Here is a 27,268-nt window from a genome sequence, read left to right as displayed (position 1 = left end):
CTTCACCGATGCTCCTCACTTGACAGCATCTGCTTGGGTCCTTCTCTTAGGAGTGAGGCGTGCACGGAAAAGCAGACAAGCAATGGGAATGGTCCATTCACAGGTTGCTCTCCTTCACGGGACGCTAAGCTCCTCAAGGCTGGGTCTTATGCCTCTTGGCTGCCCAGCACCTAAGACAGTGCCTGCTAATGACATTGACAGCAATAACCACAGCAACAAAGAGAACAGCAGTGCTACCTGCTGAGTGCTTCCTAGGAGCCAAGCCCTACGCTGAGCTCTTTACCAAGCGTACTTCATTTGACAGTCACAAGAGATGAGGAGATGGGTCTTGTCCCCATTTTTCAGAGGAGAAAACTGAGTCTTGAGAGGTTCCTTCATCAGTTCTTAGCCCTCAAAGGCACAGAGCGAGGCCTTTCCATTTTCTCCCACACCTGAGCCTCTGTTTTCTTGACCACAGCTCCACCTGGATGGTGTCTCCAAGCTGCCCGTCTAGAGCCCCTCGCTTGCCCTCTCGGACACATAGCACAGCCCTTCCTTCTCATTTTCTGTGTGTTCCCTTGGTCACCCAGAGTGTAACATCCTAGTGGGACGGGGATCATGTCTTTAGAATGCAGCCCTTAAGAGCTTCGCCTCTGAGGTCACAAGAGTGTGGGTTCAAATCCTAGCTCTGTCATTTACTGGATGACTGTGCAGCCAGGGTTCTCCGGAGGAGACCAGATAGACAGACAGATAGATAGATAGATAGACAGACAGAGAGACAGACAGACAGACAGAGATTTACTATGAGGGACTGGCTCAGGCAATTATGGAGGCTGGGAAGTCCCCCGATCTGCCCTCCGCAGGCCGAGGCCCAAGGAAGCCGGTGGTGTTCCAGTCCAAACCCAACGCCTGAGAACAAGGAAGCCAACCACGTGTCCCTCTGAGTCTGCGGGCCCGAGGACGGGGAGCACCACCGTCCCGAAGTCCGAGGGTAGAAGATGGACGTTCCAGCTCGAGTAGAGTGAATTTGCCCTTTCTCTGCCTTTTTGTCCTCAACAGACTGGATGAGGCGCACCCACACTGGGGAGGGCCATCTGCTTCACTCAGGCTAACCATTGAAACGCTAATCGCTTCCAGAAACGCCCTCATAGAGGCACTCAGAAATGCTGTCCCAGCTCTCTGGTCATCCCTTAGCCCAGCCAAGGGGACAGACAAAATCAACCACCAAAACGTCCTTGTGCCAGTCCCACAGGCTCCCTTACCTACGTTCCTCCCCTGTAAATGGGGTCATGATAACAGGAGAAACGTCCTCAAAGGATTCCCACGTGTGTGTGAAGCTCGAGTGACCGGGGCCTGGCATGCAGAGACACTGGTGGTTGCTGCTCTCTGCTTCACGGGTTCGCGGGTGGCGGGCACAGCATCCGCAGGGAAGACACCCCCACACTCTGCCTGCGGTCTCTCACTGGCGCAGCCTCACCCTCCCCGCTGGGGCTCAAAGTCCTAGCATCCGCCGCCCCGAGAGCCCATCAAGCTTTCCTCGTCTGCGAAACCCGCTCCCCGGCCTGAGACCCCGCTTCTCTGCATTTCCACAACTGGCGATATTTGCCAGAGCGGTAACGGTTTGGTACACATGCTGCACCATATTCTCAGGGCCATCGACGTCTTGCCGATCCAAGGGGAGCCCTCGCTGGTCTGCCCTGCACCCTGCGGAGCACAGGCTCCCCCAGCCAGCACCCTTCAAACGACGGGGCTGGACGCTCCGGGGGTGTGTGCTCACCTGACAGCAGTTCCAGACTCTTCTCACACAGACCGCTCCACGGCTGCACCGTAAGCTGGGTGGTTCCTCATTTATGTTCCAGCCTGGACCCTGCGCTCCCCGACCCTCACTCCTGCCCCCGACCCCACCCCGTGCTCCATGTTAAACATTCTCCCCCAGGGCGCCTCGTGGCTTCCATCATCACTTCCAAGGAGACTCTTAAACTCTATCTATGGCTTTCATTCCTCTACGTTTCTCCCATAAATCAATCCTCCCTTCCCTCAGCCATGGCCGTTCTGTCTGGATTGTTCCTCTAGTCATTTACGCATTTCATCCAGTCGTGAATTCAGCAGGTGATTACTGAATGCCAACTGCGTGCTGGACACTGGAGACAGAACTGCGAATGAGAGACGCAGTTTAACCCCATTGTTGAAATGCCCAAAGTGTGGACTGGGGTCTGGAGCTGGGTTGCTGGGTTCAAATCTGGCCCCTTCACCTATGAGCTGAGCAACCCAGAGCAAATTAACTAACCTCTCTGGTCCTCATTTTCTTCATTGATAAAACATGGACAATAGTGACTGGCTCATGGGGTTCTGGTAAGGTTTAAATGAATGATATGTACACAGTGCTCAGAGAAGTGCCGGGCACATAGTAAATACTCACAACAGCTTCCACTTAGTATAAATATGGCTACAGCTACCACCACCTGTGGAGTAAAAAGGACTGTTATGCTAATGAAGGAGATGGCCACTGGCTTTATGAAGGAGAGGTACGTGGTATTATGAACTCGTCCAGCAAGGAAGGGATCTGACCACCTAAAAAAAAAATGGGGGCCGGCCCGGTGGTGCAGCAGTTAAGTTCGCATATTCTGCTTTGGTGGCCCAGGATTCGCTGGTTCAGATCCCAGGTGTGGACATGGCACCCCTTGGCAAGCCATGCTCTGGTAGGCATCCCACATATAAAGTAGAGGAAGATGGGCACGGATGTTAGCTCAGGGCCAGTCTTCCTCAGCAAAAAAAGGAGGATTGGCAGCAGTTAGCTCAGGGCTAATCTTCCTCAAAAAAAAAAAAAAAGTGAAAAATGTTTGCTCTATCAGGGCACAGCTTTGTCTTCTTTCATGTTTGTTTCTTGGCTCGTCTTTAGTGAACGTGAATCTTTAGAAGGCAAGGACTGTCACACACTACTCGTGAATCTGTCCCCAGACCAGAAATACAGCTGAGGGAGTCTGGGTAGTGTATTTATTAAAATGAAGCAGACAAGGATGCCCAGACAATTCAATGGGGAAAGAATAGCCTTTTCAACAAAAGGGGCAGGTACAGCTGGATACCACACGCAAAGGAATGAAGGTGGACCCTTACCTCACACCATCCACAAAAACGAGCTCAAAATGGATCTCAGCCTAAACGTAAGCGCCAGAACTATAAAACTCTCAGAAAAAACACGGAGTAAATATTTGCCAGCCTGGATCAGGCAATGGTTTATTAGATATGATACCAAAAGCACAAAGAACAGAAGAAAAAAAACAGATGAACTGGACTTCATCAAAATGAAAAACTTTTGTGCTGCAAATGAGACTGTCAACAAAGCGAAAAGACAACAAACAGAATGAGAGGAAATATCTGTGAATCATATATCTGATAAAGGACGTGTTGACTTACAATGCAACAATAAAAAGGCAACCCAACTTAAAAATGGGCAAAGGATCTGAACAGACCTTTCTCCAGAGAAGATATAGAAACAATCAGTCAGCACATGGAAAGATGCCCCACGTCAGCAGTCATTAGGAAAATGCAAGTCAAATCCACACTGTCACTTTACTTCACACCCCAAGGATGGCTATCATCAAAAAAACAGACAATAACAAGTGCTGGGGAGGATGTGCAGAAATCAGAACCCTGGTGGGAATGCAAAATGGTGCAGCCCCTTTGGGACACTGTCTGGCAGTTCCTTAAAGAATAAGCCAGCGTCACCAGACGACCCAGCAGTGCCACTGCCAGGTATACGCCCGAGAGAAATGAAAACACAGGTCTGTACGAAACTCATACACAAATGCTCATAGCAGCATTATTTATAATAGCCAAGAGGTGAAAATAACCCACATGTCCACCGATGGCTGCGCAGGTAAATAAAATGTGGTATATCCATACAACAGAATGTCATTCGGCAATAAAAGGAAATGAAGTCCCGGCACCTGCCACGACTTAGATGAACCTTGACAGCATCATGCCAAGTGAACCACGCCAGTCACAAAGAGCACACGTTCCAGGATTCTATTGAAGCGAAATGTCTAGAAAAGGAAAATCCATAGAAACAGAAGGTGGGCGAGGGAGGAGAGCAGGGGGTCAGTGGGAAATGACTGCTGATGGGCACACGGTTTCTTTCTGGAAATGCACTAAAATTAGATTGTGCTCCGACTGGGTAAATATACTAAAAAACACTAAATTGAGCACTTTAAATGGGTGACTTGCATGGCATGTAAGTTATATCAATAAAACTGTTTAAAAACCCCAAACAAACCAGCTCAGGACTCTCAACTGAATACAGAGCTCAGCTGACAGCCTCCAATTGGCCAAAGTGCGGTATTTCAGATACACACTCCTATTTTTTCGCTCCTGCCTTTGGAGACGTAGGTGTGTCAAATGGCACAGCATGCAAGGTGTCAATACCGTTCACAATACCATGCGGATATTTCCCCTCTAATTATTAAGTCTTAAGTTTTCTCTCCCTTACAAAGAACATAATGGGAAGAGAACTGAGTTTTAGGGTCTGAAAAACTGGGTTCCTGTCCACTCTTGCCATTTCCAAGCTGTGTGACCTTGGACAAATCACGTTTGTCTGGGCCTCTCTGGGCCTCCATTTTCTCCTTTATAAAATGAGAGAGTTGGTCTAATGTTTCTCAAGCCGAGTGGGAACTGGTATTTGGGGGCGGGGGGATAATTCGCTGCTTTGAGAGACTGTACCCCACGATGAAGGACTTTAATTTCCCTGACCCCCTCCATTAAACGCCAGTCATGCCTCTGCCCCCTGCCCCACCATTCTGCTCACCGTCAACATTTCCAAATGCGCTCTCTCCCATACCCTCCCTACCGGTGCGGGTTAAGCGTCACTGTAACTAGACACTCTCCAGGGTAACTCTTCTAGCTCCAACCCTCCTTGATGCCAGCCACGCTGTCCCCCCGTCGTAACTTCTGCCTCCACGGAAACTGCTCACCCTCATTTCCACTTTCCACATCTTTTCCTGGAGAATAGAAACATCTGACACCACCATCTGAATTTTCTACCAGATTGGAAGCTGGAGGGTCGACCAGGCAGAGAACGGCCGCCCTTGAAGGCATTTCCACTAATGCTGCCACTGCCCCTGAACTGGCAGAGCCCACACGGGACCCCGTCCTGCGGACACCGCTGCAGCCACGACGTTATCCCGCCCGTCACACGCTGGGCTGGGTGGGGGCCGGGGGCTCAGACGGCCACCAGTTCAGAGGCTTCTGGTGCGTTCCAGCTGAGTAATTCTGTAAACGCATGGTATGGTTCTGGTTCTAAACACTTTTAATGAAAAACAGTAAGGAACAGTGATGGAAACAAAAAAAGACCACAGCAGAATCCAGAGAAGTCCAGAATCCAGCAAATTAGTATAGTTTCTTCTCGTTTTTGTTTCACATTTCAGTTCCTAGCCCAAGTTTAAATATAGCCTGGATTACATGTGACGTGAAGCCGTATTTTAACACCCTCTGATTGTGCGAGTTTTGCAATTCTAATAGGAAACACGCCATAAATTAACCTGAGGCAACTCGTCTTTTCCCAGCGTCTCCGCGTGACCCTCTAGGAGGATGGCCAGTGGCTCCAGCGACTCGCTCCCTTTTCTTCCAGATTCTACCTCACAACTTCTGCTCTGAGAGACGACTCTTGGCGATCAGAAGACAAGTCTTTGTCGTTCCTGATAACCAGCGCGATTTCCTCCAAACTAATCAAGATTTACACACGGCTTTTAAACTGCTGCCAGTCCTGAGAAATTGGAGAACCACATAACACAGGGGCCTCTCTTCCTCGATGACGCGTCCCTGGTGCCTGACACGCAGTAATTCCTGCTGAACGAACAGGCGAACATGAGACTCACCTGCTATCTACCAAGAAGACGGTTTCTCCACCGACATAACGGGGAAGTTATTACTGAGACACTTCAGACCACAGCAGCCCTCCCGAGCATCCTCCATCCCTGACTCGCTTCACCCCTGCCTATATCTGAACGTTCACCCTCCGGAACGTTCCACGGCAACCCCACTTCTGTTAGGCCAGGAAGCAAGATGCCAGATGGAACCAAGCTGGGGCTGGCTCCTTGCTGGTAGGCAGGAGGAGAAAACCTTGTTAGCTGGCAGAGACAGGGCACCCTGGAGGGCTCACCTGCTTCTTTCACATTTGGTGTTTCTCCAGAGATGAAGAGGCTCGGCCAGCAGCTATAGCAGTTGTTGTTTTTATAGAGGGGCTGCCCCACGGGGAATGGAGCCCACACTCACGAGCACCTGCTCTGAGCTGAGTGCTCTGCAGTCTTCTCTCACTTCTCCTTCCAGCAAATCTGGAGGAAGGCTTTGTCATCTTGGTGTTGAAGAGGCTCAGAGTGGCTAAGCAACTTGCCCAAAGTCACAGAGCCACTAACCGACCCTATGCAAAGTCTCGGCTCTGAATGTCTTGTATCTCAAATATGGCTGATACAGTTGCTAAGGTGATGGGGAGGTCTTGGAAATCAGCTTGTTCCTAAAATGTAGACACAAAGCCTGATGGCGTTTTAACCTTCTCACATCTAACGCTCTCCTCTGTTTCTCAACGGAGAGAATTTAAGCTTCCCCCAGGCTTCTGTCTCACGCCGAGGAAGTGGTGGGTCAGGGACTCAGGCTCAGCTGCTGTCAGAAGCACCTCACGCAGCCTCCATGGATTGTGCCCAAGGTGAGCAGGGACTGGGGCATCGTTCTGGGGACGTGACTGTGGGGCCATCAGGGACAGCTCTGTGTGCCTGAGCCACGACACAGCACAGCCTGGGGGTCAGTGTGCGACGCCACCTTCGAGAGCTCAGGAACACAAGGCCACAGGAAAGCCATCTCAGGAAAGGAGGGTCCGGGAAAGGGTCTGAGTCAGTCAGCTTCTCCACCTCGAGGAGCAGGTCAACTGCACAGGAAGACACCTTTTGACTGGCCGAGGTTGCAGTTAGCTACTATGTAACGTAATGGCTTAAATGATGTTTCATTCTCTCACAGTTCCCGCGGCTCAGGCGTTCAGGAAAGGAGCGCCAGTTCCAGCCAGCTCAGGGCCTCACCTACCGTGGCCATCAGACGGCAGCTGACGCAGCCCTCTCTCCACGGCCTCTCTGGTGTAGACTGGTCTGGGCTTCCTTAGAGTGCGGCGGCCTCAGGGCAGCTGAAGCTTTCCGGGGAGGACTCCAGAGACCAGGGAAGAAGCTGCACAGCCTTTTACATCTTAGCCGCACAAGTCATGCAGCATCACTGCCACCACACTCCACTGATGGCAACAGTCACAAAAGCTGGCCCGGTTTCCAGGGGAAGCGACAGGCTCCACTTCTTGATGGGACGGACGGCAAAGAATGGGGACCGTCTAAAACTGCCACACCACGGTTGGGAGAAGGAGAAGTAACTGCGCTGAGCACAGCATGGGGCTGCGTACGGGGGGGCAGGCACCACAAACTCACCTCCCCGAACAGACAGCGTATTCCAGAAGGAGGCAGGCAGGCACAGGCAGACCAAGAGAGCTCGGGGGGGAATCTATAAAAGGCTCTGAGCCACGTGGGCAACATCGCCTGCCTCAGCTCGTGAGGACAAAGCTGCTGTCCGTGGAGATTTCCTTCAGATGCAGAGTGACCCAAATCTGAGGTCCACTGACTTCAGTGAAAAAAGCCTCCTCAGAGTCAGGTTCCTGCCATCTGAAGAACGACGATATCCTTGACGACACTCCCAAATCAAGGTGAGAGCCGGGCTCTCGAAGGGCCACAGTCGGTTTACAGTGAGTCCATGCAGGAGAAAACAACACGTGAAGCGCCTCTCCACCCAGACACTCGGGGTGCAGCGGGGCCTCCACTGGACATGCACCTCGGTTTCCCCTGTTGGCAGTGCGGAGCACGCTGGCTCAGATCTGTTTTGTTTGAGAGAGACCGAGGAAGCAATGCACGCACTGAGTGCCCTCTCTCAGGCTCTGGGGATCGACGCCACTCGGATAAAGTCTGTGGTCTGCTGGCGGTCAGTGCGCAAAACCAACAGGACGTGCTGTTGCCATAAACCGACCTCTGAACTATCGGCTCAGTTTAAAAGAGCCTGTGTCAGAGACTGAGGCTAAAGGTTCCCCCATTCTCCCTTTCTGCCTTTTCAGGACATAGACTCCCGAGCCTGAGCTGGCCACGTAAGTACCCACAACGAGAAAGAAAACGCTTCTCGGCTCCCATGCAGTGAGGCACGGTCATGAGACCAAGTCCAGGCACCAGATTATGAATAAGAGAGATGTGTGCAATTTGGGGGGCACCCCCCCAAAGAGGAAGCAGCCTGTCCTGGCGCTCCCCTTCCTTCCTCCTTCCTGACTTCTGAGGAACGGTGACACTGGAGCAGCTTGGGGAGCCCCGAGGAGGGCAGGGCTCCCCGTGGGTCCAGGCTGCTCACGTCTAGGCTGCCACATGTGAGAGACTTCATCTTATTTAAGGCACTTATTTGAGCTATAACCTCCGTCTTATTTTAGTCACTGTATGATGGGGTCTCTTTGTTACGGCAGCTTAGACTATTTCCTAACTCTTACAGTTGTCCCTACGTACCCTTGGGGGATTGGTTCCAGTACCCCCGCGGATACCAAAATCCATAGGTGCTCAAGTCTGTTACATAAAATGGCACAGTATTCACATATAACCTGTGCACATCCTCGTGTATACTTTAAATCATCTCCAGGATTACTTACAATGTCTAATACAATGCAAAGAGTTGGTATACTGTACTGTTTAGGGTATAATGATAAGAAAACAAACGTCTGTACATGTTCAGTGCAGATGCAACCATCGTAGGCCTTTCGAGCCACATCCACAGATGTGGAACCCGTGGCCGGAGGGCTGACCGCACACAGTCCCTGGACCAGCTCAAGTCTCCCAACTAAGAAGCTAACGTCAGAAAGAATCAGAGAAGAAACACTAGACCCTAGATGCCGAAAGTCCCCAAAGGATCTGCACGCATCCTTCTCTGCTCCCGTTTGACCATTCCCTCCTGCTTGTCTAAAGTAGTAACGCTGGTCTGGCAGGACTCCATGAATGCCAAGCGGTCTCCGTCCCCTCCGGCCTCTCAGGCACCTCCTGCAGGCAGACCGGCACCTCGACTATGAATTCTGCCCTTGCTGACTGTGGCTCCCACACAGCTGTGTCCCCTCCCTACTGATGTTTGCTGAGCCTCCCACAGCTGATTCAGCCCCGAGTGTCTGAGCGTGAGAGAGCCGTTCTGACTCGCTGCCCGCCAGCCCGTGGACTGACTGGCCTTGGGTCAGGTGTGCACGTCTAGTTGGGTCATTAGTGGCTGAGGTGGGTGGGAACTGGCTTGAAGAGTGGAGGGCTGGTCCTTCCCAAGGTCGTGAGTGGAGCATAGAGTGTGGAAGGAGCTGGGGCAGGGAAGCTAACACAACACATCTAATAGACCCTGGCACCCGGAATACACGGCGCATTAATGTGTACTTTCACACATGCGGCTTAATGCAACATTTCTCAGTAACGTTGGTCAAAGGCATGGTGGCGTATTCCTGGACTTCCTCTCCTACTGGAAAATAAGCCACAAGAGAAGAGAGCAGCGCCCAGGAATCCTCTTGACTTCTCAGAGCACCCAGCAGTGTGCTCTGCAAAAGGAGACCTTCAGTAAAAGCCGACCCACAGATGCAAATCTGAGCAGCGCACGTGCTACAGAGGGCACAAGAGCTCACGGAAGCGGACATGCAGAGGGATGTGGTAGGTGTCCTTCTGTGGCACTGCAGAACCAAGAGACAGTTCCGCTTTTCACAGGCTGAACTGGGGCTCAAAAAAGAAGATTAATAGTGGATGGCACAACCCAAGAAAGATTTTTGAGCTACTAGTCAAGGCTGAGGGGAATACCCAGCCCATGGTCGTCTACCCTGCATACTATTCTCATCTTGGAGAACTCACAGCATCTGTTACTCCAGTCTCATTGACGGTGTCCCCAGGTCTCAATCAGATCTCCCCTGCCACTGGGAGAGCGGGGCTCAGTGTGGGCAGTGATTATCAGCCCCTTCTGCGAATTCCTTTACCAGGGTTGAGTGTCTCATTTCTCCTGATTTCCCTCCTCTGGCTCCACCTTGCAAGTGAAACATGCAGGGAAGAGGCCTCCTCAAGCCAGCTCAACCCACCCTGACAGCTTCATGCCCCCCACAGGCCTCCACCCTACACACGCATGCACACTTTGCTCCAGTCACACAGACTCGCTGTCTCCCTCTGGCTAGAGGCCCAGCCTCATGCTTGTTTCGGGGTCCATTTTTATTTATCCTGAAAGACTGAGGGCAGAGATTTAATTTCTCTGAAGCCTTGCCATATTCCCCTAGGAAAAACGGTCATTCCTCACCATCCAGTCATGTCCTGTCTCCCACGGCGTGCTGCTCAGTCCTCTGTTACAGCATCTGTCACGCTTCAGGGTGATTATCTGTAAGGCATTATGTTTCTCCCCTGCAGACTGCGAGCAGCTTTGATCTGCTCTAGCTTTGTTTTTCTTCCAGAAGCTGGGTGGGGCCGGGCAGCAGCAGGCACGCTGCAAATGACTTGCGTTTGAACGAACATGAGGAATGAACATGAACATGAGGAGGAACATGAGGAAGAGTCAAGAGAGTAAAAGTGATGGGGGCGGTGGTAGGGGCTGGGGGCCACCAGCTGTCCCTGGCCTGGATGGATAAATGGCCCCTGCACATGCAAGCAGCACAGCACAGCAGCCCCGGGGCTCAGAAACTGCAGAGGGCAACGAGCCCTGAGACCTTGTCCATTCGCCTCAGGAAGAAGCTCATCCGGCCAGGTGTCCAGGCGGGACTCTAGCACATGCCACGGAGAGGGAGGGGCAGATGGAGGCAGAAGCCGGGAGAGGGAAGAGAAGGGGACCTGTGCAAGGAATGGGGGAGACTAAAGAAACAGCTCTGAAGAGTCCCACGGTGGCTACAAGTCAGGAAGCAATTACTGTAGTGAGCGGAGAATCACTCTGACTTGCTTCTAAATGAGGGACACTATGGAAATCCTCGAACTCCTGCTGCAGCGGTGAAAGGAGGAGCTTCCGTAAGGCAAACACAGTGCTAAGAAGAAAGCTCCACAGGTAGAGAAAGGCAACACTCAGCCTCCCCCACCTCCTGCTGGCTCTTCCGACGCAGCCAGCACTTCTGCCTTCCCGGCCCAGCTGGGCCTCCAGCCCCTCAAATGGAGAGTGGAAAAGGCTTCCGTGTTTCTCCTGCTCATCGACCTCCAGCAGCTTCATTCCAAGTAAAGCCAAGAGGATTCCTGGGGGTGACCACTCTTTCCGAGGGCACCTCTAATGGAGCTCACGACATCATTTGGCGGCCACGAGTTTTGTGGTGAATAATGACTACCCATCAAATTCTGGGTTGTGACAGTTTTGGTTGGGTTCCCCTAAACCCAGACTACTATTTTTTTTAAATATATAAAGCTCTTTTCCATTCATACTTGAAAAACTAAACTAAAAACCAGCACTTTTCCCATCTCGTGCTCTCCATGATTTCTCCAGAAATGATCTGTGGCTGCTCGGTGACTTGGTTTCATCTTGCAACAGAAAGCAAAGGTCTCTTCCAAAAGCACAAGCTCCTTTCAGTCTCAATTATCCCGCTAGTGGAGCCTGGAGCGGAAGGGCAGAAGGCACGCACGCCGGAAAATAGTAGAGCAAAGTCCTCAGTTCCACAAAATTAGCTTCCCCATGGTGACCTGCTGTGGGCTGTTTCTATCCCTTCCCACCCTCAGCCAGCCCGTCATCAAATCTTGGCGCTGCTTAGCCTCACATGCCTCCTGAAGCCATCACCCCGTCTACACTGTGACCAGCTTCACCTGTCTCATCTCTGACTTCCTACCGCACACAAAAGGTCCACAGTCCTTGCCGTGACTACACGGGCACTGCTCCCCAGTGCCGTTCTTCCGTTCTAAGATGCACATTTGTTTCACGTTTTAACATCCTGAAAGTGGAATGCATCTAAAAATCAATAGTGCATCATAATTTAATTGTCAGCGTTTTTTCTTTCTCAGCAAAACATGAAATAATGGTGGGCCTTACACTCAATGGCATCTAAAGGTTTGTTAAAATATAGGATGTCCCTCTACTGGGCACAGTGCCCAGCAGAGAGCACATTGATGACTGCACATAGCAGCGATCAATCAATACCTTGTAAAGGGGCCGGCCCGGAGGCACGGCGGTTGAGTTCGCACGTTCCGCTTCAGCGGCCCTAGGTTCTCCGGTTTGGATCCTGGGTGTGGACATGGCACGACTTGGCACGCCATGCTGTGGCAGCATCCCACATATAAGGTGGAGGAAGATGGGCACAGACGTTAGCTCAGGGCCAGTCTTCCTCAGCAAAAAGACGAGGATTGGCAGCAGATGTTAGCTCAGGGCTAATCTTCCTCAAAATAAATGAATAAATACCTGCTAAACACCTGCAAACAGACACACGTTTCCTGACGATCTGACGTCACTCAGCTTTTGCTGTCTAACACATACACCTCAACAATCTCAGGGACGGACAAGAACAGAGACTGACTTTCTTGCTCATGGGTCTCCAGGTCAGCAGTATCTTGGCCTCAGCTGGGCCCGACCCCGGCTGCAGAATGGGTTCAGGTCTGTTTCACATGGCCCCACATCTTCCCTGGACCAGGAGGTTCCCAGGGTACGCTCGTCTCCCAGCAGATCACTCGAGTGCAGGAGACAAAGCACCAGGGTGCGCACACTCCACAGCGCTCTCCCCATCACGTAACCAACCTTCCACAGCCAAAGCCCAGCATCCGTGCGGTGGGGCCACTGCCTCTGGCTACTCTGCCCAGTCACAGGGCAGAGGGAGGGGGTGAGGAACTGAGATTAAAAATCCCATCTCCCACAGGCCTCACGTGGCAGGGGGAGGACATGTGAGGGACACCAAACTCCAAGTTCAGCAGCACTAAAGGACAGTTTCCCTAACAGACCACATATAACACGGGCCTGGCCGTGATGGGCGGAAGGCATGAGAGCCAGTGAGCAAGCAGAGGTGGCCTGCTGCCAGCGGCCACAAGCACGCTCTTCCTTTGATCCCTCAGCGACCGGGTTTGATTTGGGCCTTTATCAGAGAGGGGCGGGTCAGAAGCTGTTGCTGCCCCCGCCTCTCTTCACGCAGCTCTGTGTCTATTCACGGAAGCCGGACTCCAGCTCCCCACCAGGGTGCTCACTGGGAAGCCCGGCCAGCCGGGGTGTCAGGAGCGGAGTGGAAGGACGAGGCCCCCGCCCTGAGATGCCAGGCACAGACGCGCTGACAGGCCTGGTCAGGACTGAAGGGACTGGGAGGGGTTCTGACTCGCCGACTTCACGTCCAGGGCTGCTGTGGAGACAGACACTCCCCAGTGCATCGAGGACGCTCTCATCCCCCAGGGCCTCGTCTCGCTTTGCTCCTACTCTCTGGTCAGGTCACCCTCCAGCAGTGTCACAACCCCTTGGGCACAAGTCTCCTGTGACACTTACGTTGGCTGCGCCCTGCCTGCGTGTGACTTCCTGGGGGCTGGTGGTCTGCCAGGGCTGCCGTAACAGGGTACCACAAACGACACGGCTTAGATGACAGCACTTCGCTGTGTGGCGGGCCTGGGGCTGGAGGCTGCACGGCTGACCCCTTCTGAGGCTCTGACGGAGTCCGTCCCACGCCGCTCTCCCAGCTTCTGGTGGTCTGCCGGCAATCCTGGCGTTCCTTAGAGACGCCTCACCCCAACTTCCACCTTCATGCTCACACGAGGTTCTCCCCATGTGCGTGCCTGTGTCCAAATTCACCCTTTTGATCAGGACACCGTCAGACGGGACTAGAGGCCCACCGCACTCCAGGAGGTCCGCATCTTCACCGCATATGGAATGACCCTATTTCCAAACAAGCCCACGTCCTGAGGCGCTGGGGTTTAGGCGTTCAGCGTATGAACATGGGGGCAAGAACACAATTCAAGAGGAACCAAGACCACATCCGCCTCCCCTGCATGCAGCACAGGGCCTGACACACGGAGGCACCCCGTGACCCGCCCACTGACAAATCCCAGCAAGGACTGCGCTCTCTCTCCCCCCTCCCCTTCCTCTCTGTCTCCCTCTCTCTCTCTCTTCCCCTCTTTCTTCCCTCTCTCTCTCTCCCTCTCTTTATCTCTCTCTCTTTCTCACACACACACACACACACACACACACACACACACACAATGCTACAGAAGAAACAGGGCAGAGCCATCACAGTCAGCTTCTGGTGAGGTGCCAAGCCTCACGGCCAGTTTTCCAAACTCTCCTCAAGCGTTATCACCAGGATACAGGCAGCAAGATAAAGAAACCGTAATCCAACTGCCAAAATGCTCGATTAACTACCCTGCACGGGGGCCCTTTTGGAAGAGCTTGACCCCCCAGCATCCTCCTGCAGCAGGAAAGGTACAGGTATCCTTAGTCCTTCTTACTGAGAGGAAAACTTGAGGGAAAAAGAGGGAAAACATGCCAGGCTGCATACACACCCTCCCCACGAGCTCACAGGGAGGGGCCTGGTGTTCCTGGTCCCAGCAGGGCGATAACCGGACAACAGTGTCACGGGCTGATGGAGAACGTGCGTTTGCACATCCAATGACCCGAGTTCCCATCCTGGCTTTACCGCTGTGTGGACGTGGCACAACCACGGAACAACCTCTCTGTTCCTCGGGCTCTTTACCTAGAAAATGGGGCTCCTTTTCTGTGAGAAGAACCCCCACAGGGATACTGTGAGGACCAAACAGGAGATGCAAGTAAGATGCTCTGAACGGCACCTGACATAGTGCTCGAAGTGACAGCTGCTCTGCAAACACCCTGTGCGACCCCCTCCCAGAGGTCCGGCCCCTCACCGCCACCCGCAATGTCACCAGCTCTCTGCGACCAGCGCAATCAAGACGGGGCCCGCTGGAGACATCTTCTGTGTATTAGTCTCTATTACCACACAATGAGTTACCCCAAAACTTAAAAACTTAAAAAACAAACATCTATTATCTGACAGCTTCTGTGGGTCAGAAATCCAGGGGTAGGTTCGCGCTGGCTCAAGGCCTCTTTACAAAAGGCTCTTTATAAGGCTTGTGGCCCTACAGGCCACAGCAAGGTGTCTCCCGGAGCCACAGATAGCTCAAGGTCGGACCAGCAGAGGAGCCACTTCCACGCTCATGCAGGCGGCCGCTGGCAGGCCTCGGCTCTCTGCTGGCAAGTACTTTTCAGAGCCTGAGAGGCACCTACCTTGAGAACTTTCACAGCTTTCCTCGTCGCTGTTGTCCTGACAGTTGTTCTGCCCGTCGCAGATGAAGCTCTTGTCAATGCAGAGGCCGTTCTTGCAGTGGTAGCGGGCAGTGGAGCAGAGCAGAGGGTTTGCTGCTGTGAAGGGAAACAGAGCAGATCACCAGGAGGCCAGCGAGTCCCCGTGGGGATCCCCGGAACCTTCTACAGCCAGGACCATGCCCTTCTTGGGATGCAGAGAGCTCATCCCCTAAGAGGGCTGACTCAAGTCCGTCCTGGGGGAGTGACCAGCCGATGACCTGGACAGGACAAGACTTCCTCTGTCCATTCTAAGAGCTCCTTCCTCCAAGTCACCATGCTGGTGCCCTGTAACCATGACAACAGGGCCAGAGGGCAGGGCTTCATTCACCCCAGGTGGGCTAGCAGCCTCTGAGGGGCCTGGGGCAAACCCTGAACCTCCCAGGAGAGTCAGGAGCAGAACGGTTGGTAGCATAAGAGACACACAGAGGAAAGCAAAGCCAGGGGAGTGGCCGAGTCAAAGATCTGAACCCCTGCCACAGAGGGAGTGATGTTGAGATCTGGACCAAGAGCAATGTTGGATCATTCTGCTCCATCCTCATGTATCTTTATAGCTCAGCAAGGTAAACTCAGTGGTCTCAATCTTTTCTCTGCAATCACAGACACCCATGAACCCCCCTGGTCAGCCTGAGTGGCTCCCCCGTGAAGCTCCTTGTTCTAGGCACTTTCAGGAACCTCAAAAGAAATAACAGATATGGTCCCTCCCCTCAAGGAAAAGGATGGCAACTGGCCAGGGTGAGGGCAACACAAAACTATTGAACACATAAGCACATCTCCACAGAAATCAGTATTTCTCCAGTGCAATTTATCCCGCTTCCCTGTTCCTTGCAGAGCAATTCAAACAAGCCTCACTGCAGGGCTCTATTTCAATAAACAGAGCAGCAAAGTAGAAATTACTCCAATCCCAGCCCTGCCAGTTATTAGCTGTAATCTTGGGCAAATTACTTCACCTCTCTGAGCCTCGGTTTCCTTATCTGCAGAAAGGATATTTGTGGGGCCCAGTGCAAACTGAAAATGTGGGGTCAACTATTCAAGAATTATTTAAAAATTCAAGAAGGCAAGTGCAGGGCATAAAACCAAGCGTGGTATCCTTGCAGGCTAAGCACGGGCTCTGCGTGACTGTGCCGGTCACAGGCCCAGGACGCTGGCCCTGCCACTTCGAGCATTGACTTGAGCATGGAATGAGATGACGGGGACAACACGTGCAGCACAAAGTCTGACAGGTGCACAGGTTCAGGGAACGTGAGACATGCTCCCCCCGAGCTACGTCTGCCTCAGTCCCCCAGAGTGTGGCCCTCCCTGAAGGAGGGATGTTGGTGATGATGGAGAGGGGTCCCCCCGATCTCGGGTAACAAACTGAGGCTGCACCTGCATTACACGTGGTGGCCGAGCACCAGGGCGGGACGCCAGGCCCAGCAGCGAAGACGGCCATGGCATCAGCGGCAGGTCCGTCCCGGTGTCTCTCAGCGGTCCCCAGCCTCAGGTGGCAGCTGTAATCTACCTCCCCCAGATGCTTCACTGCCGAGTTAAGATACACGGAGACCGTGGCTGAAAGGACTAAACCTCACAGGGCTCCGTAAGCCCAGAGGGCTGCAGGGGCTTTTATTTTTTAACTGTTCGACTCGAAGTTTGATCTGAAAGGTCAGAGGAGCCAGAGGGAGGCGGGAAGCCAGAGCTCTCGGTTTTGAAGATGATGGACGAGTGCGAAGTCAAACAAAAGGAGTCTGGCCTGAAAATGGAACTTTTAATTATTCACATGACTGTGGGCCAGAGAACGATTCAGCCTGATCAAGCCGAAAGCAAGGTCCGACTTCAGCCAAAACCAAAATGGGGAAACCCCAAACCACAATCACATTTGGTTTCTGCCCACAGCAGCCCTCCAAACCCCTCAGCATCCCACCATGGCGGCCTTCAGCTTCCCTGGGACCTTGTGGGTCACGTCTACGCAGCCAAGCATAAGCAACAACCAGCTCTCTCAAACGCACAGCCTCAGAAAGGCACTCTGACAGCTCCAAGATGGGGCCGCAGCAGCTTGTGTGGATGCCGCAGGGGGCGGGGCGGGGGGGAGGGCTGTGCTGAATCAGCCGTGCTGACACTGCTGGCATGTACTTCCTCCTTCAGCCCTGGACCCTTTCCACTCACAAACTTTCCCAAGGAAAAGAACTCATATATGTGTGCACACGTACATACTACATATATGTGTGAGTATATATGTATGTGTACATACAGACCACACATATCTTCAAGATGAACTAAGACTGATGATACCTGAAGACACAGCTCTGATAAAAGAATCCAGACTGATAGAAAACCAAGTCACAGACTGGTTTTAATGCATATAACCCAAAGGACTAGTAGCCAGAATATATAAAGCACTCTCACAACTCAAAAGGAAAAAGATAAACAACTCAGTAGAAAAACGGGCAAAGGATACAACCAGCAACCCCCTAAGAGCCATGCAGACGGCAAGGACGCCGTGGAGAAATGCTGACTGTCATCGCCAGGAACGAAGCATCTGGAACCACACCAGCCTTGCCAATGGGAGGTCTAGATACTGGGTTGCTGGCAAGGATGTGGTGGGAGGGGAAGTCTCATGGACTCCTGGCAGGAGTGCAAACTGGTAGAGCCACCTGGAGACCAATTTAGTAACATCTGGGAAAGTTTAAGGTACACACGCCCTATGGCCTAGTGATGTCACTTCCAGCTGCACGCTCCAGGGAGAATCCTGACCAAACAAAAATGTTGACTGAAGCACTGTGAGTAAAATCAGAAATTAGCAAAGACCCAAAGGTTGGCCCACAGGAGAACAGATACAATGTGTCCATTGTTGCAACAGGATCTTGCCCCCAGGGCTGGCTCACTTTTCCTGGAAATGGACAGAGAGTAAATATTTTAGGCTTTGCTAAACGATTCAGTCTTTGTCTCTGTCTTAACCGCTCGACTTTGCCATTGTAGTGCAAAGCAGCCACAGAAAATTCCTAAACAAAGGGCATGGCTGTCTTCCAATAAAACTTTATGTATAAAAACAGGTGGTGGGCTGAATTTGGCCCACGGGCCACAGTTTGCTAACCTCTGCTGAGCAGCAGTGAAAAAGGAATGAACCTGAGTCAAGATGGATAAATCTCACAAATAGAAAAGTGAGAGAGAAAAGTTAGAGAAGAATGTGTCTTGTGTCGTACCACTTATACGAAGTGACGCACGCTACTTATTATTGATGGATACAAAAACATTCACGGAAAGAATTAAAACTTCCATTGGAAGAAACAACCCTAAGTTCAGGACAGCAGATGCCTCTGGAGAGAAGGGAGAAAGCTAAGATCCCAGAAGGTATACTGCAGACTTCTAATAATATTTGGTAACATTTTATTATTTTAAAAATCTGAAACAAATAAGGCTACATGGTAATAAGATTTTTTAAAGTGAGGTATAATTGACATACAACATTGCATTAGTTTCAGGTGTACAACATAACGATTTGATATAGGTATATACTGTGAAAGGATCACCACAGTAACTCTAGTTAACATCCGTCACCACATGTAGTTACAAAATTTTTTTGCGTGATGAGAACTTTTAAGATCTACTCCCTCAACAAATTTCAAATATACAATCCAGTATTATTAACGATAGTTAATATAATTATATTATTATATGTATTATCAATAGCATATAGTATTATCAACTATAGTTAATATAGCTAAAATAATAGAGTAAAAACTATAGGTATATGATTTTTTAAATGGGGTGTTGGGAACGCAGTTGTTCATTTAATTTTTCCTTCCCTTTTCAGTGAAAGGCTTCACCGAACATTTTTAAGAGTCTAGGCTGGCAGAGATGCCCCAGTGATGACGCGCTTTCCTCTTCCTTTCCTCTTCCCCCACAGAAGTCTCGCTGGCCCACAAACACCTGTGTTTAGCATCATCTCCCACACTCAGGAGCCCGGGTGCACAGAAGACTCAGGGACACGCTGGCAAACAACCATGCCTGGGACTCCGCCTCGTCAACAGCTCCTCCTAAAACACTGTGAACCCAACAAAACCCAACGCAGGGCAGAGAAACAGAGAGAGGATGCTGGAGGAACACTCCCCAAGCCGGCAGCGTGCCACAAAAAAGGCCTAGGAACCATCAAAACACACGTCGCACTGTTCGTGCTCTTCAAGGGCCAGGAGCTTCCTGCCTGCCTCTCACTCAGGGTCTGTTGATTCTCCAATTACATAAATTCCAACGAGGTTTGTGTTCCGGTTCCCAAGGACAGGCACCTTAGGAGGGAGAGGGGACGCTATGGCCACCCTGCAGACAAACTGCCAGCGAAAAATAAAAGCTGACAACCGTGGGGGGAGATAGAAAGGCTCTAAAAAGCAACCTTAAGAATTCCAAAAGCGGAGGAGCCAAAGATAGTTTCAAAAGAGACCACCAAATTCTAAAAGGAGCCAAGGCAAGGCTCTGCTACAGCCCAGTCTAAAAATGAACACGCCTAAGGACGGCCCTGCGCTGTTACTGATTAAGCCAAGAGGCACCACATCGTGGAGAGATCCCTGTCAACAACGGTCCTCTGAGGCAAAAATGCCCCATTATCAGGCAGACTCACTGATCCCGAGCGGCAAACCTCCCCAGGGAGCCCACGTCTCACTATGTCTCTCCCAGGGCCTCTGCAGCTACTTTCCAGGCTCAGCCAAATGTCACAGTGCGTGTCTGTGGGACCAGGGCTGACCAACCCTGTAGACTCTAGGTGAGCAGGGCTGCAGTCTCCGGGGGTCCCAGGGTCCCAGGGAGCCTCACCGGGACCCTACAGCAGTAACCACCCCGCGGACAGCGCATCAACTGACCGGGAACGCTTGGTACTCAAGGATGCTGTCTCAGCATCTTCTAGCAATATTTAAGGTGCTCCAAATGCATGTTTTCTTTGTCCTTGCTAAGGTTTACCAGTCACTGAAAAATGCATTATTTTACTAGTTAAGTAGGGAGGGCAACGTTGTATTTAGTTCAAAATAGATGGAGAAAACTGTCTGCAGAGTCAACTTCAAAAACTCAACTGTGGACTCAGAAGCGTCTCAGTTATGACCACGACACACACGGGGTCTGAGGCTCTGTTTCCCAGCCCACAACACTCAGGAAGAGAACGCGTCTCTCCCTGCCAGAGGGAGGGAGGAACGAGTTAAGGTTAAGCTCAGTGCTTAATTAAGCCGGCGGCATTTACTTCAACCACATCTGAAGGGAAGGACCAGGGACCCACTGCGCTCGCCCAAAAGCAACTGACCGGCTTTAAGACAGGAAATGAAGCAATCTATCTCCAGCAGGACGTAGGAAATGTCGCCTTTAATCCATTTAAAGTCTGTGAAGTTGGCCTCTCTCCCGCCTCAAAGAGTCCTTGACAAAACACATCAATGAGAAACTCCTCGACACCAACCCCCACGTTTCCCATCTGCTCCCCATCCTGCACTGCTTACTGCCCGCTTTCTCGCCGAGCATCCCAACTCATGGCCTCTAGGGGATCTTTTTCTCTTCCCAGCCCCAATTTCCCTGGAAACCAGGCAAGCAGGGGCGACGGAGCTGCCTCCAAGACATCCTCTGCTCCAGGATGGAGGGTGCCTGGCCCCAAGTCTGCTTGCAAATAATCCGTCCATTAACAAGCATGGCTCCCTTTGCGCCCTGGAAAACGCTCACAGCCCTGATCTGCCAAAGGGAAGAGGTGGCCTGTCTGTGCCAGCGGCAAGCTCTGGCCTTCCTTTCAGAGTCCGCTCCCCAAGGCCTCTCCCAGCGGCCCCCGCCCACGAGACAGAGCGGGGCCCACGTGCAGCCACATTCTGGAGCTAGACCCCCTCCACATCTGCAGGAGGAGAAGGGGCCGCCACTCTGGGCAAGAGGTGGGAGCAAACACTCCTCAACCCACTAGCCTTTTCCCAGCCTCTGAGGACTCCAAGGATCTGAATTTTCCAAACCCCTCTGGCGTCCGCTCGGTGCCAGGGAAGCAGTCTGACTCACTGCTAACGGCAGTTTGCCTCCTCTTGCCTACACAGGCTTCCTGGGCAGGGCCGCCTCCTGTCCAACATCCAAGCCTGCCTCTGACCCAGTTTCACTGCTTCAACCACCACCTCTCTGCGGACGGCTCCCCACACCTCTCCTCCAGCAACAGACACCCTTCTCCGGAGGCCCTGCGGACACCTCTGCCTGAACACCCGTCACCTCAAATCTGCACATCGGAAACGGACGCCCTCGCCTCGCCCTCTTCCTGTGGCTCGGCCTCTGTTAAAGGAACCCCATGGCCCCGCTCCCCAGGCTGCAGCCGGGTGTGACCTGCTCCCTCTGCTCACCCTGCACTTGGCTCAGCTTCAACAGCTCCTCCCTGGGTACAAAACACCGTCCCAGATTCTGAACTTCTCCGAAGCCTGGCCTACCGCTCCAAGCATACGTGTTGCTGCGATGGTGAGGAGAGAGACACTGAGGTCCACTCGGGTTCAAATTTCAGCTCCACGGTTTGCTGGCTACGTGAGGTTAGGAAGATTATTTAACATCTCTCAGCCTCAACTTCCCCAAATGTAAAATGGGGATAAAAATAGGGCCTATGTCACAAGATTCTGTGAAAATTAAGTGAGATAATACATGCAAGTTACTGAGAATAGCACGTGGCCCACAGGAGGTGCTCAATAAATGCTTATTATAATTATTACTATTGGGGATACATATTAGTACAGTGGTGGAGAATTCAGACCCTGGATTTATACCGCCTGGGTTGATATCTCGACTGTGCAACTTACTACGTGACCTTTGGCAAGTTATTCAACCTTTTTCTGTCTCCATTCCCTTATCTATAGGAAGGGACTAATAACATTAACAACCTAAAATGAGGCTGCACGTGTAAAGCACATAGAAACATGCCATGTACACAGCAGATGCTCAGTAATTGTCAGCCAAGTACATTCCCATGCCCTGCACAGTCTGCGTACCTCCCAGCCTCTGCCCGGGCCCTGGGCCTAAAATACCCCATGGAACTGTGCTGCCAAGTTTTTAATGGTACCGATCCTCCTAGGTCCATTTCCTTCAACAGCCCCCACTGATGAGCCCAGAGGGAAATCCTCTCTCCCATCATTGCTCCAACAGCACTCCCGACAGTCAACCCCGTATTATAATTACTTGGGCGTGAGCATTTCTGGCCCCGCTGCTTGCGTATAACCTCAACAATGCCAGGGTCATGCATCAGACCCAGCTCTACGTCCCCTGCAGCACCTTGCATGGCACCTGGCATAGAAACTGTGGACAGAGGAGGAGAGCCTGAAGGAAGGTAGGAGCTGGGGTTCCTGAACAACGATGGTCTCAATGTGCCCCCTGGGTACACATCTGAAACCAGGGAAGAGGATCAAGACCTCCATATGCTAAGAACACAGCCCGACTGCTGCCTTCCCTCTTTAACCCTTTGACCAGCTGCTTGGTCCATTCATTCAACAGACATTTACTACTGACTATTCCCTTTAAATAAGGCACTGTCCTAGGCACTGGGGATACAAGAAAACCCAGCCTGTGTTCTTAAAGAGCTTACATTCTGGTGGGGAGACAGACAAGTCGGTACGCATGAAGACAGCATGAGAAGAGCGATTTATTCCATGTGTATTTATTGCATGCCAAGGCTGCGCCAGACAACACACTTGGCACTGGGGGTAGAGCTGTGACCCACACCACGACACCATCTCACGGCTGTCACTCACGGAGGACAGCAAATAAACACATTGGTGCTAAGTGCTGAGGGGAAGAGAGGAAGGAGGCAGCGGCAGACGGGTGAGAGGAGTCATTCCTCACAGGGTGATCAGGGCAGGCCTCTCTTTAGGTGGCATTCGTTTGGCAAAGGCCCGAGATGGTGTGCGAACACACAGGAGGATGGCCCAGCCCAGCCTCGGCAAACCACAGACGTTTCCCTGAAGAAGCAGGCCATACCCAGTCTTTAAGGAGGCTCACGATGGAGCTTGGGAGCACTGGGCGGAAGAGTCCTCCACTGCAACTCCCCATTCACCCGGCCCATCGATGCCCAGCCCGGCTCCTGGAGGCTCCACTGAGGGACTGGCTGAGGAGCAAAGACGAAACGCAGGCTCCAAGCTGACTGACACGAATGGAGCCTTGGAAGTGCACCAGCATCGAGGGGCTCCATGAACAGAAACCACGGCTACGCCGGCTAAAGGTTCAGCCGTCGAGGGGTACGGGCAAGAATTCACCATCAGTGGAAGAAACAGACTCCAGGACACAGAGGTTTTTCTGGGCACAACTACACTGACAGCAGCAGCAGAAGATGCTCAGCTTGAATTAATTTGCCATCGTGGCCCCCGCACCTCGCCACCCCCTCAGTTCTTGGCAGTCTCCTCCCTCACGAACGAGGATCAGGGTGAGGGCTGTGCTGCCCGTCGATCTAGGGTTCAGCTTCAGCCAAGGAAGTCTGAGCACAAGGGAGAGGCCAAATGCAGCCAAAATGAGAAAGGAGGGGAAGTGAAAGGTGAGAGCGCAGCACTGGGACCTCTGCGAGGACACACCGGTTCTCGCTGCCCTCAGTCCCGGGCCAGGAGTCAAAGGTCAGAAACATCCAGAGACAGAGCTCTTTAAAAATGCCACTCTCCCGCTACCTGTTAAAAGTGAAGACATCACCCTACAACACCTTCCCTTTATCTTTTCTTTCTTTCTTTTTACCATCTTATTACAGAAACTTTCATACATGTACAAAAATAAAGACTGGCATGGTGAACCCATGTTCCAACCACTTGTTTAATAACTATCCTCTCCCCAACAATCCTGTCTCAATCCTTCCCGTCCACGACCCTGCCCCTAAGGCTTCAAGCATGTCCCAGGTAGCATGTACTCTCATCTTCACAGACTCCAGTATGTATTTCTCAAAGATAAGGATATTTAAAAAATAATAAACAGAATACCATTCTCACACTTAAAAAATTAACGATGCCTTACTATCATCAAATATCTAACCACAATTCAAATGTTTCCCATTATCTCCATTTTTTTCTTTTGAACAGCTGGTGAGTCAGGACTGAAACAAGGTCCTCACGTCGCATTTGGTTGATCTGTCTCTCAGTCTCCGTCAGCCTATAGGTTCCCTCTTCTGTTTTTTTCCTTAGAATTTATTAATGGATGAAACTGAGTCCTGAAGAATTTCCCACATTCTGGATCTGGCAGTTTCTCTCCCCATGGGGTCATTAACACGGTCCTCTGTCCCTCAATTTCCCATAAATCAATGGTTAGTATTAAGGACTGCATGATGTGTTCCCCAAAATTCCTATGTTGAAACTCTAACCCCTAATGGGATGGTATTAGGAGGTGGGGCCTCTGGGAGGCGATTAGTTAGATGAGGTCATGAGGGTGGTGCCCTCACGATGGTGTCAGTGCCCTCATAAGATGAGGAGGAGCCAAGGGATTTCCCTCTCTGTGTGCACGCATCAAGGAAGGCCACGTGAGGACAGAGACACAGAGAACCCAAGCATGCTGGGACCCTTGATCTCGGACTTTCAGAACTGTGAGAAATACGTTTCTGTCCTTTAAGCCACCTCGTCTACGGTATTCTGTTACAGCAGCTCAAACTGACTGAGACAGACTTAGATGCTCTATCAGATTCAGGACGGATGTTTTTGGCAGAAACACCTCATAGTGGTGATGTGCGTGCCTTTTGGGTCATATCAGAAGGCAAAAAACACCTGGTTGTCTCTTTTCTCGTGATGCTAAAACCGACTTGCGGGAGGTTCCAACTCCAGGTTAGATACAGTAACCGCAGCCACCCTGGCCCTCCCACTGAGTGCAGCTAAAAAACACCTGGACAGAATACACATAGCAGGAAATTTTAGATTCTGAAAAGTAAACTGGAGAAGGCCAAATGGGGAAGAAGACCAAAATTTGAACTAGCACTCAAATGGCACTAAGTTACTTTTGTCCGTCCGTCTCAGAGCCCGAGGAAACTGGAAAGTATCAGAGAGATCACAAAGAGGGAGGAACTTGGGAAAGTAAGTCCATAAAGTTATTTATGCACTCCTAGGCTGGTCCCCTCATGCACAGGCACGGATCTGCTCCTAATCAACTCACCAAAGAGGCAGAGAACCGAACGCACAGACGACCGCCCCGGGTCCCAGACTGACCACGGGAGGCACACGCGCAGGACAGACGCAAAGAGGACTGCAGAAACAGCTGGAAACTATCGCAACCGCAGCCCACAGAGGGCTGTCAGGAGCTTGTGGCCTCACCCCGCAGGGCCAGCGCCCATTAAAACAGAAATACAAGCATTCTCTGTAGGATTTAAACAAAACCCAGAGTGTTGCACACAATAATCAAAATATCCAGAATATAATCCAAAATCACTTGCCATGTGAAAAATCAGGAAAAAATCTCAATTCTCATGGGAAAAGATAATCAACAGACACCAACGCCAAGATAAGACAGACGTTGGAATTACGTGATGAACACTTTAAAGGGCCTGTTATACAAATACTCTACCAAGTAACCACAAACACTCTTGAAACAAATGGAAAACAAAAAGCCTCAGCCAAAAACCAGAAGATATAAGGAAGACTCAAAAGGAAATTTTAGAACTAAAAAATATAGTAACTGAAATGAAAAAGAGCCGCACTGCACGGGCACAAAAGCAAATTGGAGACGACGGGAAAAAGCATACGTGACAAAAGATTAATAGAAATCATCCAATCTAACAACAAAAAGAAAAAAGATTGATTAAAAAATGAACAGCGCTTCAGGGACCTGTGGGACAGGAACACATGATCTAAAGTTCTCAGAGTCCCATTAAGAAACGGAGAAAGAGGACAGCACTTAAAAAATATCTGAAGAAGTAATAGCTGAAAATGTACTAAGTACGGCAAAAGAAAAAAACCCACAGGTTCAAATAGAACCCTAAACAGGACAGACTCAAAGAAATCCGCGTACCCAGACACACTAGGATCTAGCTGCTGAAAACTAAAGAGAAAAATAGAAAGCTTCCAAAGCGGCCCGAGAAAAAGAGTAAGTTCTCGATGGGAAACAATTCGAATGACTGCAAATTCCTCATCGGAAACCACGGAAGCCAGAGGAAGCGGCATGACATTTTTAAAGGGCTTAAATAAAAGAACTGTCAACCCAGGTTCCACATGTAAAAACATCCTTCAGGAATGAAGGTGAAATGAAGACATTCTCAAATGAGGGAACACTGAGGGGCTCCGTGGCCAGCAGACCTGCTTTACAGGAACTGCTAAAGGAAGTGCTTCAGACAGGAGGGAAATGATAACAGGGGAGAGTTGGAAGATAAGGAATGAAGGAAAAGAAACCAAAATAGTAAATATCTGGGTAAATATAAGAGACTATTCTTCTCCTTTGGAGTTCTTTAAAATATATTTGAAAATCTAAAGCAAAAATTAAAACATTGTCTTTTGGGGTTTTTAACATATGGCAATTACCGCCTAAGACAGCTATCACATAAAGAGATCTAGAGAGTGACAGGCCTCTCCATTCTACCTGAAGTGGCGCATCATGGACTAAAGCTGTCTGTGGAAAGATTGACTGCGGTTTCGGGAGTTTTTAGCCTGATCCATCCATTACAAAGCGCCCATCAATATTATATCTAATGGTTTTAGAAGCCATTGATGAACCATTGCTTCATCAGGGGTTACAAAATAAATACTCTCATTCTCTCATTCGTCTGTTATAGCTGGTATTCTTCAAGAAAAAGAACTTTCCTGAGCCAGCCCTGAAGGCCTAGTGGTTAAAGTTCCGTGCCCTCTGGTTCGGAAGCCTGGGTTCAGTTCCCGGGCGTGGAAGCACACCGCTTGTCTGCCAGTAACCATGCTGTGGTGACAGTTCACACAGAAGAACCAGAAGAATTTACAACTACACACAACTATGTACTAGGACTTCGGCAGGGGGAGAGAGGAAAAAAGGAAGAAGATTGGCACAGATGTTAGCTTAGGGCAAATCTTCCCCTGCAAAAAGAAAAGGAAATTTCCTAAGTCAGCTATTTAATTACTCAGAAGTA

General features: G+C 51.0%; 1 protein-coding gene across 19 annotated transcripts in view; it reads right to left on the bottom strand.

The window, feature by feature from the left end:
- Window positions 1-27,268, bottom strand: part of LDLRAD3 (low density lipoprotein receptor class A domain containing 3) — a 271,148-nt gene that overhangs the window by 88,403 nt on the left and 155,477 nt on the right. For 13 of the 19 annotated variants that reach the window (XM_070564811.1, XM_070564803.1, XM_070564810.1 and 10 more), the window contains one exon: window positions 15,199-15,333. In XM_070564811.1, the coding sequence (XP_070420912.1) occupies window positions 15,199-15,333 (135 nt within the window). The remainder of the gene's footprint in view (window positions 1-15,198; window positions 15,334-27,268) is intronic. The other 6 variants (XM_070564812.1, XM_070564804.1, XM_070564818.1 and 3 more) reach the window with 1 other exon arrangement.

This window comes from Equus przewalskii, chromosome 11 (genome assembly GCF_037783145.1).
Source record: "Equus przewalskii isolate Varuska chromosome 11, EquPr2, whole genome shotgun sequence".
Taxonomy (NCBI): domain Eukaryota; kingdom Metazoa; phylum Chordata; class Mammalia; order Perissodactyla; family Equidae; genus Equus; species Equus przewalskii.
This window is presented reverse-complemented; position numbering and strand designations above follow the sequence as displayed.